The 10,000-nt window shown below is 57.2% G+C and overlaps 4 protein-coding genes across 4 annotated transcripts in view; 2 read left to right on the top strand and 2 right to left on the bottom strand.

Moving 5' to 3' along the window:
• Positions 1 to 479, top strand: part of PTSG_12690 (60S ribosomal protein L14) — a 1,919-nt gene extending 1,440 nt beyond the window's left edge. The window contains exon 5 of the mRNA XM_004991124.1: positions 277 to 479. Coding sequence (XP_004991181.1) covers positions 277 to 357 — 81 coding nt within the window. The 3' untranslated portion in view covers positions 358 to 479. The remainder of the gene's footprint in view (positions 1 to 276) is intronic.
• An 82-nt stretch (positions 480 to 561) lies between these two features.
• PTSG_08157 (delta-12 fatty acid desaturase) lies at positions 562 to 3,531 on the bottom strand. The gene is made up of 4 exons (XM_004991123.1): positions 3,305 to 3,531; positions 2,645 to 2,920; positions 2,105 to 2,246; positions 562 to 1,825 (listed from the first exon to the last, which is right to left on the bottom strand). The coding sequence occupies exons 1-4, from the start codon at positions 3,389 to 3,391 to the stop codon at positions 1,188 to 1,190; spliced, it is 1,143 nt and encodes a 380-aa protein (XP_004991180.1). The 5' UTR covers positions 3,392 to 3,531; the 3' UTR covers positions 562 to 1,187.
• A 146-nt stretch (positions 3,532 to 3,677) lies between these two features.
• PTSG_12689 (uncharacterized protein) lies at positions 3,678 to 9,071 on the top strand (the record flags this gene model as incomplete). Its single annotated transcript, XM_004991122.1, has 8 exons — positions 3,678 to 4,104; positions 4,234 to 4,300; positions 4,452 to 4,535; positions 4,725 to 4,797; positions 4,940 to 5,009; positions 5,285 to 5,412; positions 5,624 to 5,700; positions 5,909 to 9,071. The coding sequence occupies exons 1-8, from the start codon at positions 3,837 to 3,839 to the stop codon at positions 9,069 to 9,071; spliced, it is 3,930 nt and encodes a 1,309-aa protein (XP_004991179.1). The 5' UTR covers positions 3,678 to 3,836.
• Positions 9,072 to 9,414: 343 nt separating this feature from the next.
• The window catches only part of PTSG_08156 (uncharacterized protein), a 1,814-nt gene continuing 1,228 nt past the window's right edge, over positions 9,415 to 10,000 (bottom strand). The window contains exon 2 of the mRNA XM_004991121.1: positions 9,415 to 9,812. Coding sequence (XP_004991178.1) covers positions 9,721 to 9,812 — 92 coding nt within the window. The 3' untranslated portion in view covers positions 9,415 to 9,720. The remainder of the gene's footprint in view (positions 9,813 to 10,000) is intronic.

Raw genomic sequence — 10,000 nt, 5'->3', positions numbered from 1 at the left:
GGTAAATGACAGCTGTGGGAAGCAGTGTTTGTTTGCACGAGTCTGTGAATGTGCGCTGTGTATGTTCCGCGTTGCAGCTGCTGGTGCGGTTGCTGTTGTCGTTGCTGCTGCTGTTTCTGTGAATAGCTGTTTATCACAACAAGTTTCACTCACGCTCACGACTGCTTTGTTCTTTCTTCCCTCCTTCCTTTCCTCTTTCTCCCTTACTTTATTGCCCTGCCTTGTTTCCTCCACTCGTCGCCTCCTCCCCCTTAACTTCCCCTCACGCACGTACAGCGCGGCCGTGTGGTCAAGTCCATCCTCACCCACGAGAAGCGTAAGGCCGGCAAGGCCCGCAGGGCAGCAGCGTCCAAGTAAATGGGCCGTGTGTGCTTTGGTTTTGTTGTTCGTCAAGTACACATGAATCCCCATACGAATCAGCCAGCAATGACACAGAGACAGTGTGTGTGTGCGTGAGAGTGAAATAGGAGAGACTTTTGGGTGCGTGTGTGAAGGCGAGCATGCTCGCCTTCACAAGTAGCGCGCGTACATGCGTGCGATATTTCAAATCAAGACTGTCAGGTGGTCAGTCACCATGAGTGGCCATGTATGATCGTGGGGCGAAGGACAGTGCTGTCATGTCACGTATCATTGACATCACGACCATTAATGCCAATCGCTGCGACTCATGGATACATGTATAGTGATGCTATGTACGGGGTTGTCACTGGGGCTAATGGTGGCAATAAGAGGCGAAGCGAAGAGTGAACAAGATAAACACACGACAAAACAAGGAGGGTCACGGAACAGCGACAGGATCAGGAGTCAAGACAGTACGAAGATAAGAGCATTCAGTCGACATACATCATGCCAGGCAAGGCAGGTAGAAACGGCTCGCTTGAAGCCAGCAAAGCCATCCTGTGAGCAGGGCTTGTGATTGCATGGTGTCAATGAACACATGAAACTTTCAGAACATGTGGTGGATGTTGGAAAAGGATGGTGAGCAAGAAGCGCATGGAACAAGGGGTGGAGGAGATGCAACGGCTTTGGATGCGATGCAATGACTTGGACGCAATGACTTGGAGTGCTGGCTTGATGTGGTCGCAGTCGGACGCACACACGCACAAGGAGGGAAAGGGAAGGGGGTGCAAACCAACAAAACCGCCAGTCGCAGCAGCAGCACTAGCAGCAGCAGCGGCGGCGGCCCATCACCTGTCGAGGAACCACATGACGTCCTTGCTGTCATCGACTGCACGGCAGTAGGTGAAGGCAGACCAGAGCGACTGCACGATGCCCAGAAGGCCTGGGGCGACGTTGGGCTCGACGTAGTACTTGCCCAGGAGCGGCTTGACGGCGCGGGTGGCCTCCTCGGCGTGGTAGTGGGGCATGCGGCTGAACAGGTGGTGCACGACGTGCGTGTCGGCAATGTGGTGGTGGAAGTGGTTGAGGACGCCGTAGTCGCGGTCGACGGTGCACAGGGCGCCGCGCAGCCACGTCCACTCGCGGGAGCTGAAGTGCGGCACGCGCGTGTCCGTGTGCTGGAGGAAGGTGATGAGCACGAGCCAAAAGTTGACCCACAGGTACGGCACCAGGTACACCTTGGTCAGCCAGGCCAGGCCATATGCGTGACCGGCAAGGAAGAGGGCGCCCACCCAGGAGAAGAGCACAATGTCGCTGAGGATGACCTGGACCCGCTCCTTCTCGGAGAAGAGCGGGGAGTAGGGGCTAAAGTGGTCGGTGTGGCGTCCGTAGTCGCGGCCGGTCACGTGCATGAGCAGATACGTGGGCCAGCCAAATACCAGCATGCGGCCCATCTCAAACACGCGCTGAGCAAACGACACAATGCCTGCAATCGGACAAAACAATAAAAGGCACAACACAAACAACATGGGTGTGAGATGACGGGAAGAGGATGCCTTGATGACATGACAGGGGCCGCGGTGACATAAGTGGGCGTAGGAGCAACCCCGGATGAGCAACAATCGTATCACACAACATCAAAGCGGCAACGCCAATCAATATGACACCAACAAACACGGGTGCATCCAACCGAAACATGCGCTCGTTACCGACGAACAAGGTGACAACAAAGCATTTGTTTTTGCCATGGTTGCTCGGCACACACCGGGCATGTCCTCGTAAGGGGTCATGTCGCCGACTTGGGACTTGCGCTCGGGAATGAACACCTCGTCCTCATCAATGTGGTTGGTGCGTGCGTGGTGCTTGGCGTGGCTGATCCTCCATGGATGGTAAGGCACAAGGAGCATCTAATGGGATTTGGGGCGGGGCGGGAAGGAAAGGGCCAAATGTATGTGAGAGCATGTGCGGGAACACGTATGTGTTTGAGTGTGAGAGTGAGTGAGTGTGTGTGTGTGTGTGAGAGAGAAAGTGAGAGAGTGAGTGTGTGTGTGTGTGTGAGAGAGAGAGAGAGATAGAGTGTGTGTGTGGATAATGAGTGTGTGTGTGTGTGTGTGTGTGTGGATAATGATGGAGGCAAGGAGTAAGACGAGCACAAGCGTCACATGGACAAGCCCACCAAAGACCAGCCCCACAAAGACCAGCTAAGTCCCACGAACACAAGGGCAAGAGCAAACAAACCCAAACCTGTCGCACACAGGGAAACAACCACATGATGTCTCACTCAACCAAGCCGTGTCTGACTTACGCTGTGGAGCATCATGCCGATGAAATCGCCAAAGGTCTCGTTGGGGGAAAACGCGCGGTGACCGCACTCGTGTGCAATCACCCACAGGCCCGTGAGCACAACACCCTGGCACCACCAGTAGAGCGGCCACAGCACAAAGCGCGCCCACGTGGGCACGCCGGGCTGGTCAATGAACGTGGACAGGTAGTACAGGACGGCGGCGCCAGCCATGTCCTGCGCTATGTAGCGGAGCGAGGTCCACGTGTTGCGCTCGAAGCAGTGCGCTGGGATGGCCCGCTGTGAAATCACCAAAGACAACAACAAGGTAACAACACGCGTGAGATCGATTGGGGGCGGTGGAGATGGGAAACATCGGAGGATGGGTGGACAACGGTGGGTGTGTGAATGAGCAAGGACGCCATGCACATCAACAAGTGCACACAAGATTTGAGACATTCGCTACACACCACAGCACCAAAAACACACACCACACACACACACACACACACACATGCACACACTGTGCATAAAAACACACACAACAATACACACTGTGCACACAAACACACACACACAACAACGCACACACGCGCACGCACACAACAACGCACACACTGTGTGCACACACACACAAACACCACAATGCACACCACAATGCACACCAAAACACACAGTGCACACCTTGAGGTCGCCAAGGGTAAAGGGAGGAGGAGCCGCGCATGCGCGATCCTCGGCCAGATCCTTCTGGATCGCCGCAGGCTTGGTCATCGTGGCTGGCTGGTGGTGGTGGCCGTTGGGTGCTGTGCTGTGTTGTGTGCTGAGCAGCCGCCGCGTGGTTTTGCAGCCGCCGCGTGGTTTTGTTGCAGCCCGCACAAGGTGTGTGGCGCTTGTGTCTGCTGAAATTTCGCCTGTGCATTGCAGAATCACCCTCACTCCTTTGCGCTTGCTGTCAACAATGACAGCAGCGCACAAGTGCTCCCAAATTGCACCACAATTTGCAAATGGAATGTCCAAGTCCCCCGACCGTCTTCCTCCAATTTTGTCGTTGCGCGTTGCAAGAACCAAACCAATCTTTCTTCGTGCCTCTCTCCCTTTCTTCTGTGCTTGCAACATTCCCACAGCACAGCCAACCCCATTCACATTCAACAGCCACCACCGCCACCGGTCAGCACAGCAGAGCACCCGCAGCGGGCATTGCATTGCATTGTTGTTTATGTTCGTTCATTCGACCTTGCGCCATCTCCAACAAGCAAGCAAGGAACCAATCGAGCACCGAGATCCACAGCACTGCGAGTGCGTGAGCGCGAGTGTTCGTGATCATTTGATGAAGAACAAAGCAGAACAGAACACACGACGACGACAGATCGTGCGCCACAGAGCACTGCATCGCCACTCGAGTGCTCCAGTTGCATTTCCAAGCGTTGACATGAAGAAGATGATGGTTGCCGTGCTGCTTGTCACCGCCCTTGTGCTCCTCGCAGGTGTGTTATTTGTGTTTGTTGTGCGTCGTGTGGGTGTGGGTGTGTGCGTGTGGGTGTTTGTCATACTTGTGGTGTGTGTTTGCACCATCGCCGTACCCACTCACACACGCCCAATTTACCTCACCACAGGAGGCAATGGTGCTGCGGCCACTGTTGTCAGAAACCCAGAGAATGGCCACTACTACACCATTTCCAGGTTGGCGCAGATGCAAGTGTTTGCTCGCTCGTGTAGTGTATTGTGGTTTTTGTGGCAGTGCTAACCAACCATCCCCATGTCCTTTTCACACCACTGCATTCCATGCTCGATACACACACACACACACACCCACTCACACACACACACACAGCTACAACCTGGGCTTTGGCCTCTCGACTGGCTCAGCCGCTCTGCAAGTTTACGAAGGCTGGCCCGGGCATCTCGCCACCATCACGTACGTGTTTCCAGCAATGCGCAACCATCTTCTTTTTTTTTTTTACGTACGCTTGACCCCCCCCCCTCTCCCTCCGCCACACCTTTCTTCCTGGTATTTTGCCACCTCACAAGCGCTGTTCAGCAAACAACAACCCCCCGCTCACATTTGTCTCCTCCTTTTTGACACATGCATGTGATCGCCCCGCAGCACTGCCGCTGAGGACCAATTGGTGAAACAGCTTGCTGCCGGTCGCGAAGTTTGGATTGGCGCCAGCGAGCTGGTGAGGGCACCGCAACTGCGTCTTGTGTGTATGTGTGTGTGCGTGTGCGCGCGCAATGTGAACGGAGGAACACAACTTGTCACACCACAATGCTCATGTTTGCGTTGTGCTTGTTGCGGTTGTGCTTGTTGCCGCTGTGTAGAGCGGTAGGTGGCAGTGGGAAGTCGGCCCCGAAAAGGGCACCGCCATTCCCGGCTCATCAGAAAAATGCGGTGCGTATTTGTGCGCGTGCGTCATGTGCGTGTACGCGAACTCTGTGTGTGTCAATGCATGCTCGTGCCCTGCCCAGTGCTTGATTGATGTCAGGGCTTGTGATCTCTTCAAGGGCTTCCCAAGCACACACGCACACAGATACGCACAACAACGCACATAACACACACACACACACATAACACACACGCACACAACCTCCCTTTCAATCTAAGCGCATGCCCCACTCTTTGCTTATACACGTGCCTTTCTCGCACCCTCTGCCCAACTACACCAGGCGAAAGCAGCGTGTACTGCAACTGGAACCCTGGCGAGCCAAGCAATTCGTGCACCTTTTATGTTCTTGTATTCTGTGCTGCAACAGAGGACTGTGCCGAACTCCGAGGCAGCGGCTGGAACGATGAGGTTCGTGCATGCGTGTGGGTCTGTGACTGTGACTGTGACTGTGTGCGTGACTGTATTTCTGGCACGAGGCACTGCATGTGTGTGTTTATGTTTGTAGTGTGTGACGTAGTTGTGCGTGATGTGGTGGTGGTTGCGGTGGTTGCGGTGGTTGCGCCCTCTCAGTGCGTGTGACGCTCATCTCTTGGTGTATGTGCTCGTGTGGGTTTGACAGGGCTGCACCACCCCGGCTCCCAGCGTGATTGAGTTTGAGCCTGCCGACGCACACGGCAACTGCCTCAGCGGCTTTGTGTACGTCATGACCACTGCTCATATGCGTGTTTCGTGGGGGAGTGAGTGTATCGGCAAGTGAGTGCGTGTGTGTTTGCGCGCTGCACCACACATACACAAACACGCACGCACGCATACGCACGCACGCGTTCAACAAAGGTCCATACCAACCTCACACATAAACCCAAACCTCTGCGTCCCCTCGTGCGTGTTGTTACCTCCGCTGCAGCCATCGCTCGCCGCTCGGTTGCGTGCCGGAGAACCCGTGCTCCCTCAACCCGTGCGCGACAGATAAAGAGGACTGCGTTCCCAACATGGCCGAGTATTCAAGGCAGTGCATTCCAAAGGCCACCACAACCACCTCAACGACAACAACAACGACAACCACCACAACAACTACCACTACCACAACCACAACAACTACCACTACCACAACCACAACAACTACCACCACAACAACTACCACAACCACCTCAACTACAACTACAACTACAACCACCACCACCACCACCACTACCACCACCACCACAACCACCACTACAACCACTACCACAACCACTACAACCACTACCACAACCACTTCCACGACCACAACCACTTCCACCACTACCACTACAACAGCTGCACCGCCGCCGGCGCCACCCGGCGGATCCACAACGACAGGGGAGACGACCACTACCTCCACTACCACCACGACGACGACAACCACCACCACCACCACTACCACTACCACCACTACCACGACAACGACCCCTACCACTACCACTACCACTACCCCCACCACGACAACGACGACGACAACTACCACAACAATAACTACCACTACCACCACCGAGCCAACCACAACCACAACTACCACTACTCCAACTACCACCACCACCACCACCACCACCACCACCACGACAGCAACCACCACTACAACTACCACTACAACTACCACCACGACAACGCCTGCGCGGAGGGTGAGCCCCGTGTCGTTTGTCTTCTCGCCGTTCTCGCGCGATGCGGATGCGTGGGACCTGGTCAGCTACATCCAGGACAACCTCGCCAGCACACGCCACGCCTCCCTCTTTGCCCGCCTCTCCACAACCGTTGTTGACGCCGGCGCCGTTGTGCGGGATGCGCGCGGTCGCGATGCCTCATCCGCCCGCCGCCGCCGCGATGGCGACGATGAGGAGAGCAGCGTCATCCCCAGCAACGTGCGCGGCGTGCTGGTTGGCGTGCGTGTACTCGACGCCACAGGCGCGCCCGTGTCGCAGGACGACGTGCGTGCGAGCGTCGACCTGAGCACCCTCATCCACATCGCCACGGATGGCTCACAGGGCCCGCTCTGGTTCTGGATGGACGATGATGGCACGCCCATCGGCGCTGCTGTCGGTGCTGCCGTCACCACCACGGTCGCCACCGCCACCTTCACCTTCCCCGGCCTCTTCACCACGCCCGTGTTCACCACCCCGCACCCCACAGGCTCCACCACAGCGTCTACACCGGCACCATCGGTCTCGTCCTCGCCCTCATCTTCAGCGACCAGCACGGGCACGGGCAGCGGTAGCAGCACCACGGCCCCGCAGCCCTCCCGCAGCTCCCAGGCGTCTGTCCCTGTTGCTGTTGGCGCCGGTCTCGGCGGTGTCGCTGTGCTCGTCATCATCATTGCCGCTGTCCTTCTCCTTGTGCGCCGCCGCCGCATCGCCTCTGCAAACAACCGCGCCAGCACCGCCAGCGCGCCTGCCAACGGGCTTGGCTCTGGCCTCCCCGCCCCCGTCAACGGCGGCTGGCTGCATGGCGGCAAGGGCGCGGGCACCACGGAGCCCTACGGCGTTGTCACAAAGAACCCCGTCTTTGATGCGCGCGGCATGCCCGAGACAGACGCAGACAGCGCCATTGTGTCGCACAACGGCGACGCTGACAGCAACGGTGACGGTGACAGCCGTGCTGGGTACGATCGCCCACGCGTGCAGAACCCGTTCCGCGACTACGTTGAGCCCGAGGACGGCGCCAACAGCTACGACTACGCGCGCGAGGGCCGGGACGCGTTCAGGGACTACCAGCGCCCGCAGCCGGGCCACGTGTACGACAACAACCACCCGCGCAACCCGGACGACCCGTACTACTCGTACCCGCACCTGCCTCAAGCTGGCGGTGCCCACACGCGCTACTACACCCCGCCCGTCGCGGGCTCCAAGGACCACCACAGCTACGACAACCCTCGCGTGTCCACCGAAACAGCCCCATACGACCTTCCAAAGTCCCACCCCGCCTACGACAACCCGCGTGTATCCGACGAGACGGCGCCGTATGACCTTCCCAAGTCGCACCCTTCGTACGACAACCCGCGTGTCATCTCGCCCGGGGAGTCTGCGCCATACGATCTTCCAAAATCGCAGCGGATTGGGCGCGAGTACCTGGATGTGATGCCCACGCCCGACGGCGTTGGCTACCGCGTTCCACACGTCCGCCTGCAGGCGCGCGCAGACGCAGACAACACCGACCCTGCTGCAGGTGTTGATGATGACGACAAGGATGTTGCTGTTGAGGACTCGTTTGGGTTTGGCTCCAAGTTTGCGTCACAGCTGGCGTCGCGTGCTGGAAGCGACTTGAACATTGACCGCGATGCCCCGCTCATCAACGCAACGTACGGCGCAACCCCGGCCATCCTCGTCCGCAGCACACCCTCCATCTCCAACCGCAGCCAAGGTCGTGGTGATGATGACGGTGATGACGATGAGGAGCCACGCTACGACCCGCGCACGATGGGCGACGACGGTGATGGCGCAGCGTATGCCATTGCCAACCACCCTGTTAGTGACCCCGACTATGATGTTGCTCGCCATCTCTCCGCATCCACCGCCCACCACAACAAGCCGTCCAGCAGCGGCCCACAGACGTACGGCCTCCCAGCCCAAACATACGAAGCATCCGCCCCCTCGTCGGCGTCGCGTGGTGGCCGCAAGCGCACGTTCAGCTGGGGCCTTGGCCGCCACAGCAGCAGCAAGCGCGAGAGCAGCACGGACGACAGCACCGCCCAAGCATCTGCCGAAGTGCTCGGCACACTGCCACCGGGCCTGCTGCGCGGTCGTATGGCGCGACGTCAGGCAGAGACACAGCTGCTGCCGCACGCGGGGACGACTGGCGCGTTCCTGTTGCGGGTTGGCCGCACGGGCGCCAAGGACCCGCACGGCGCACGCGTCATGCACACGTGGGCCATCTCCATGGTCACGCCAGCGGGCTTCCAGCACCACCTGCTGTTTGTCATTGCTGACGGCACGTTCAAAGTCAACGGATGGCGCCTGCCTGCCTCTGTCAACACAGTGGCAGACGCCATTGCACACCTCAAGCACACGCCCGTCGGCATGTCCAACGTGCTCACCACCCCAATCACCTCCTCCGCGTGAGATTGTGTGTGTGTGTGTTTGTGTGTGTTTGTTGTGTGTGTGTGTGTGTGTGTGTGTGTGTGTGTGTGTGTGTGTGTGTGTGTGTGTGTGTGTGTGTGTGCGTGGGAAGGTGTCCCTTTGCGTTTTCGCTGTCATGTTGCTGTTGTGCTGGGTGCTGCTTCTGTTTCTTGTTGATTCCTGTCACGTCACTCCCCAACTCCCAACTCCTCTACCCCGTGTTTTCAAACCGTTCCTGGTCCTTCGATGCATGTTTGCTTTCCACCCTACACGACCTTTTACCTTTACCTTTGCATAGCTCTCAACCAATAGCTTAGTTTCGGTGATGGCGCTTTTGTCATGCGCGTTGGTGCTTGGTTTGTCTTATGTTAGCCATTGGTTTGCACCACTTCCCACCTCTTATGCTTGCTCTTCCCTTTGTGGCTGTTGGTGTGGTGTGGTGTGTTTGTTGCGCTGTGATGGCGCGAGCTGCGGTGTGTCGTGCGTGTGTTAGAGCTGGTCTTGACACCGCATGTTGCACTCGCATGCTTTCCCAATCATCACGGCCATGCATGTAACGGCCACAATCAAAGCAACATGGAGACACAGAGCAGGGCAAGTGAAGTGGTTGAAGCCAGTGAGAGTCAGGTGGTAATGGAACAACTTCCCTCATTCATTCATCGGGGAAGCGGTCAAACAGTCGAGATAGCGGATCAATCACGTCTTCCTTCAGCCGCTCCTGCTCCCCACGAGCTTCCTGTGCCTCTGTGTTGCAGAGGTGTGTGTGTGTGTGTGTGTGTGTGTGTGTGTGTGTGTGTGTGTGTGTGTGTGTGTGTGTGTGTGAGTGTGTATGCGTCTCTAGAAGATATTTTCTGTGCTTATATGGTCTATAGCTATGTATATATGTACATACTATATACATAGTAGCAGAGATCCAGATATCGATGTATATA

This window comes from Salpingoeca rosetta (assembly GCF_000188695.1).
Source record: "Salpingoeca rosetta unplaced genomic scaffold supercont1.21, whole genome shotgun sequence".
NCBI classification, from domain to species: domain Eukaryota; class Choanoflagellata; order Craspedida; family Salpingoecidae; genus Salpingoeca; species Salpingoeca rosetta.
This window is presented reverse-complemented; position numbering and strand designations above follow the sequence as displayed.

Excerpts from the sequence above, each read along its gene's own strand:
- PTSG_08157 (XM_004991123.1), bottom strand. The coding sequence starts at position 3,391 with ATGACCAAGCCTGCGGCGATCCAGAAGGATCTGGCCGAGGATCGCGCA. Across the intron at positions 2,921-3,304 it reads TTACCCTTGGCGACCTCAAG|CGGGCCATCCCAGCGCACTG; the intron begins GTGTGCACTGTG and ends GTGATTTCACAG. Across the intron at positions 2,247-2,644 it reads TCGGCATGATGCTCCACAGC|ATGCTCCTTGTGCCTTACCA; the intron begins GTAAGTCAGACA and ends AAATCCCATTAG.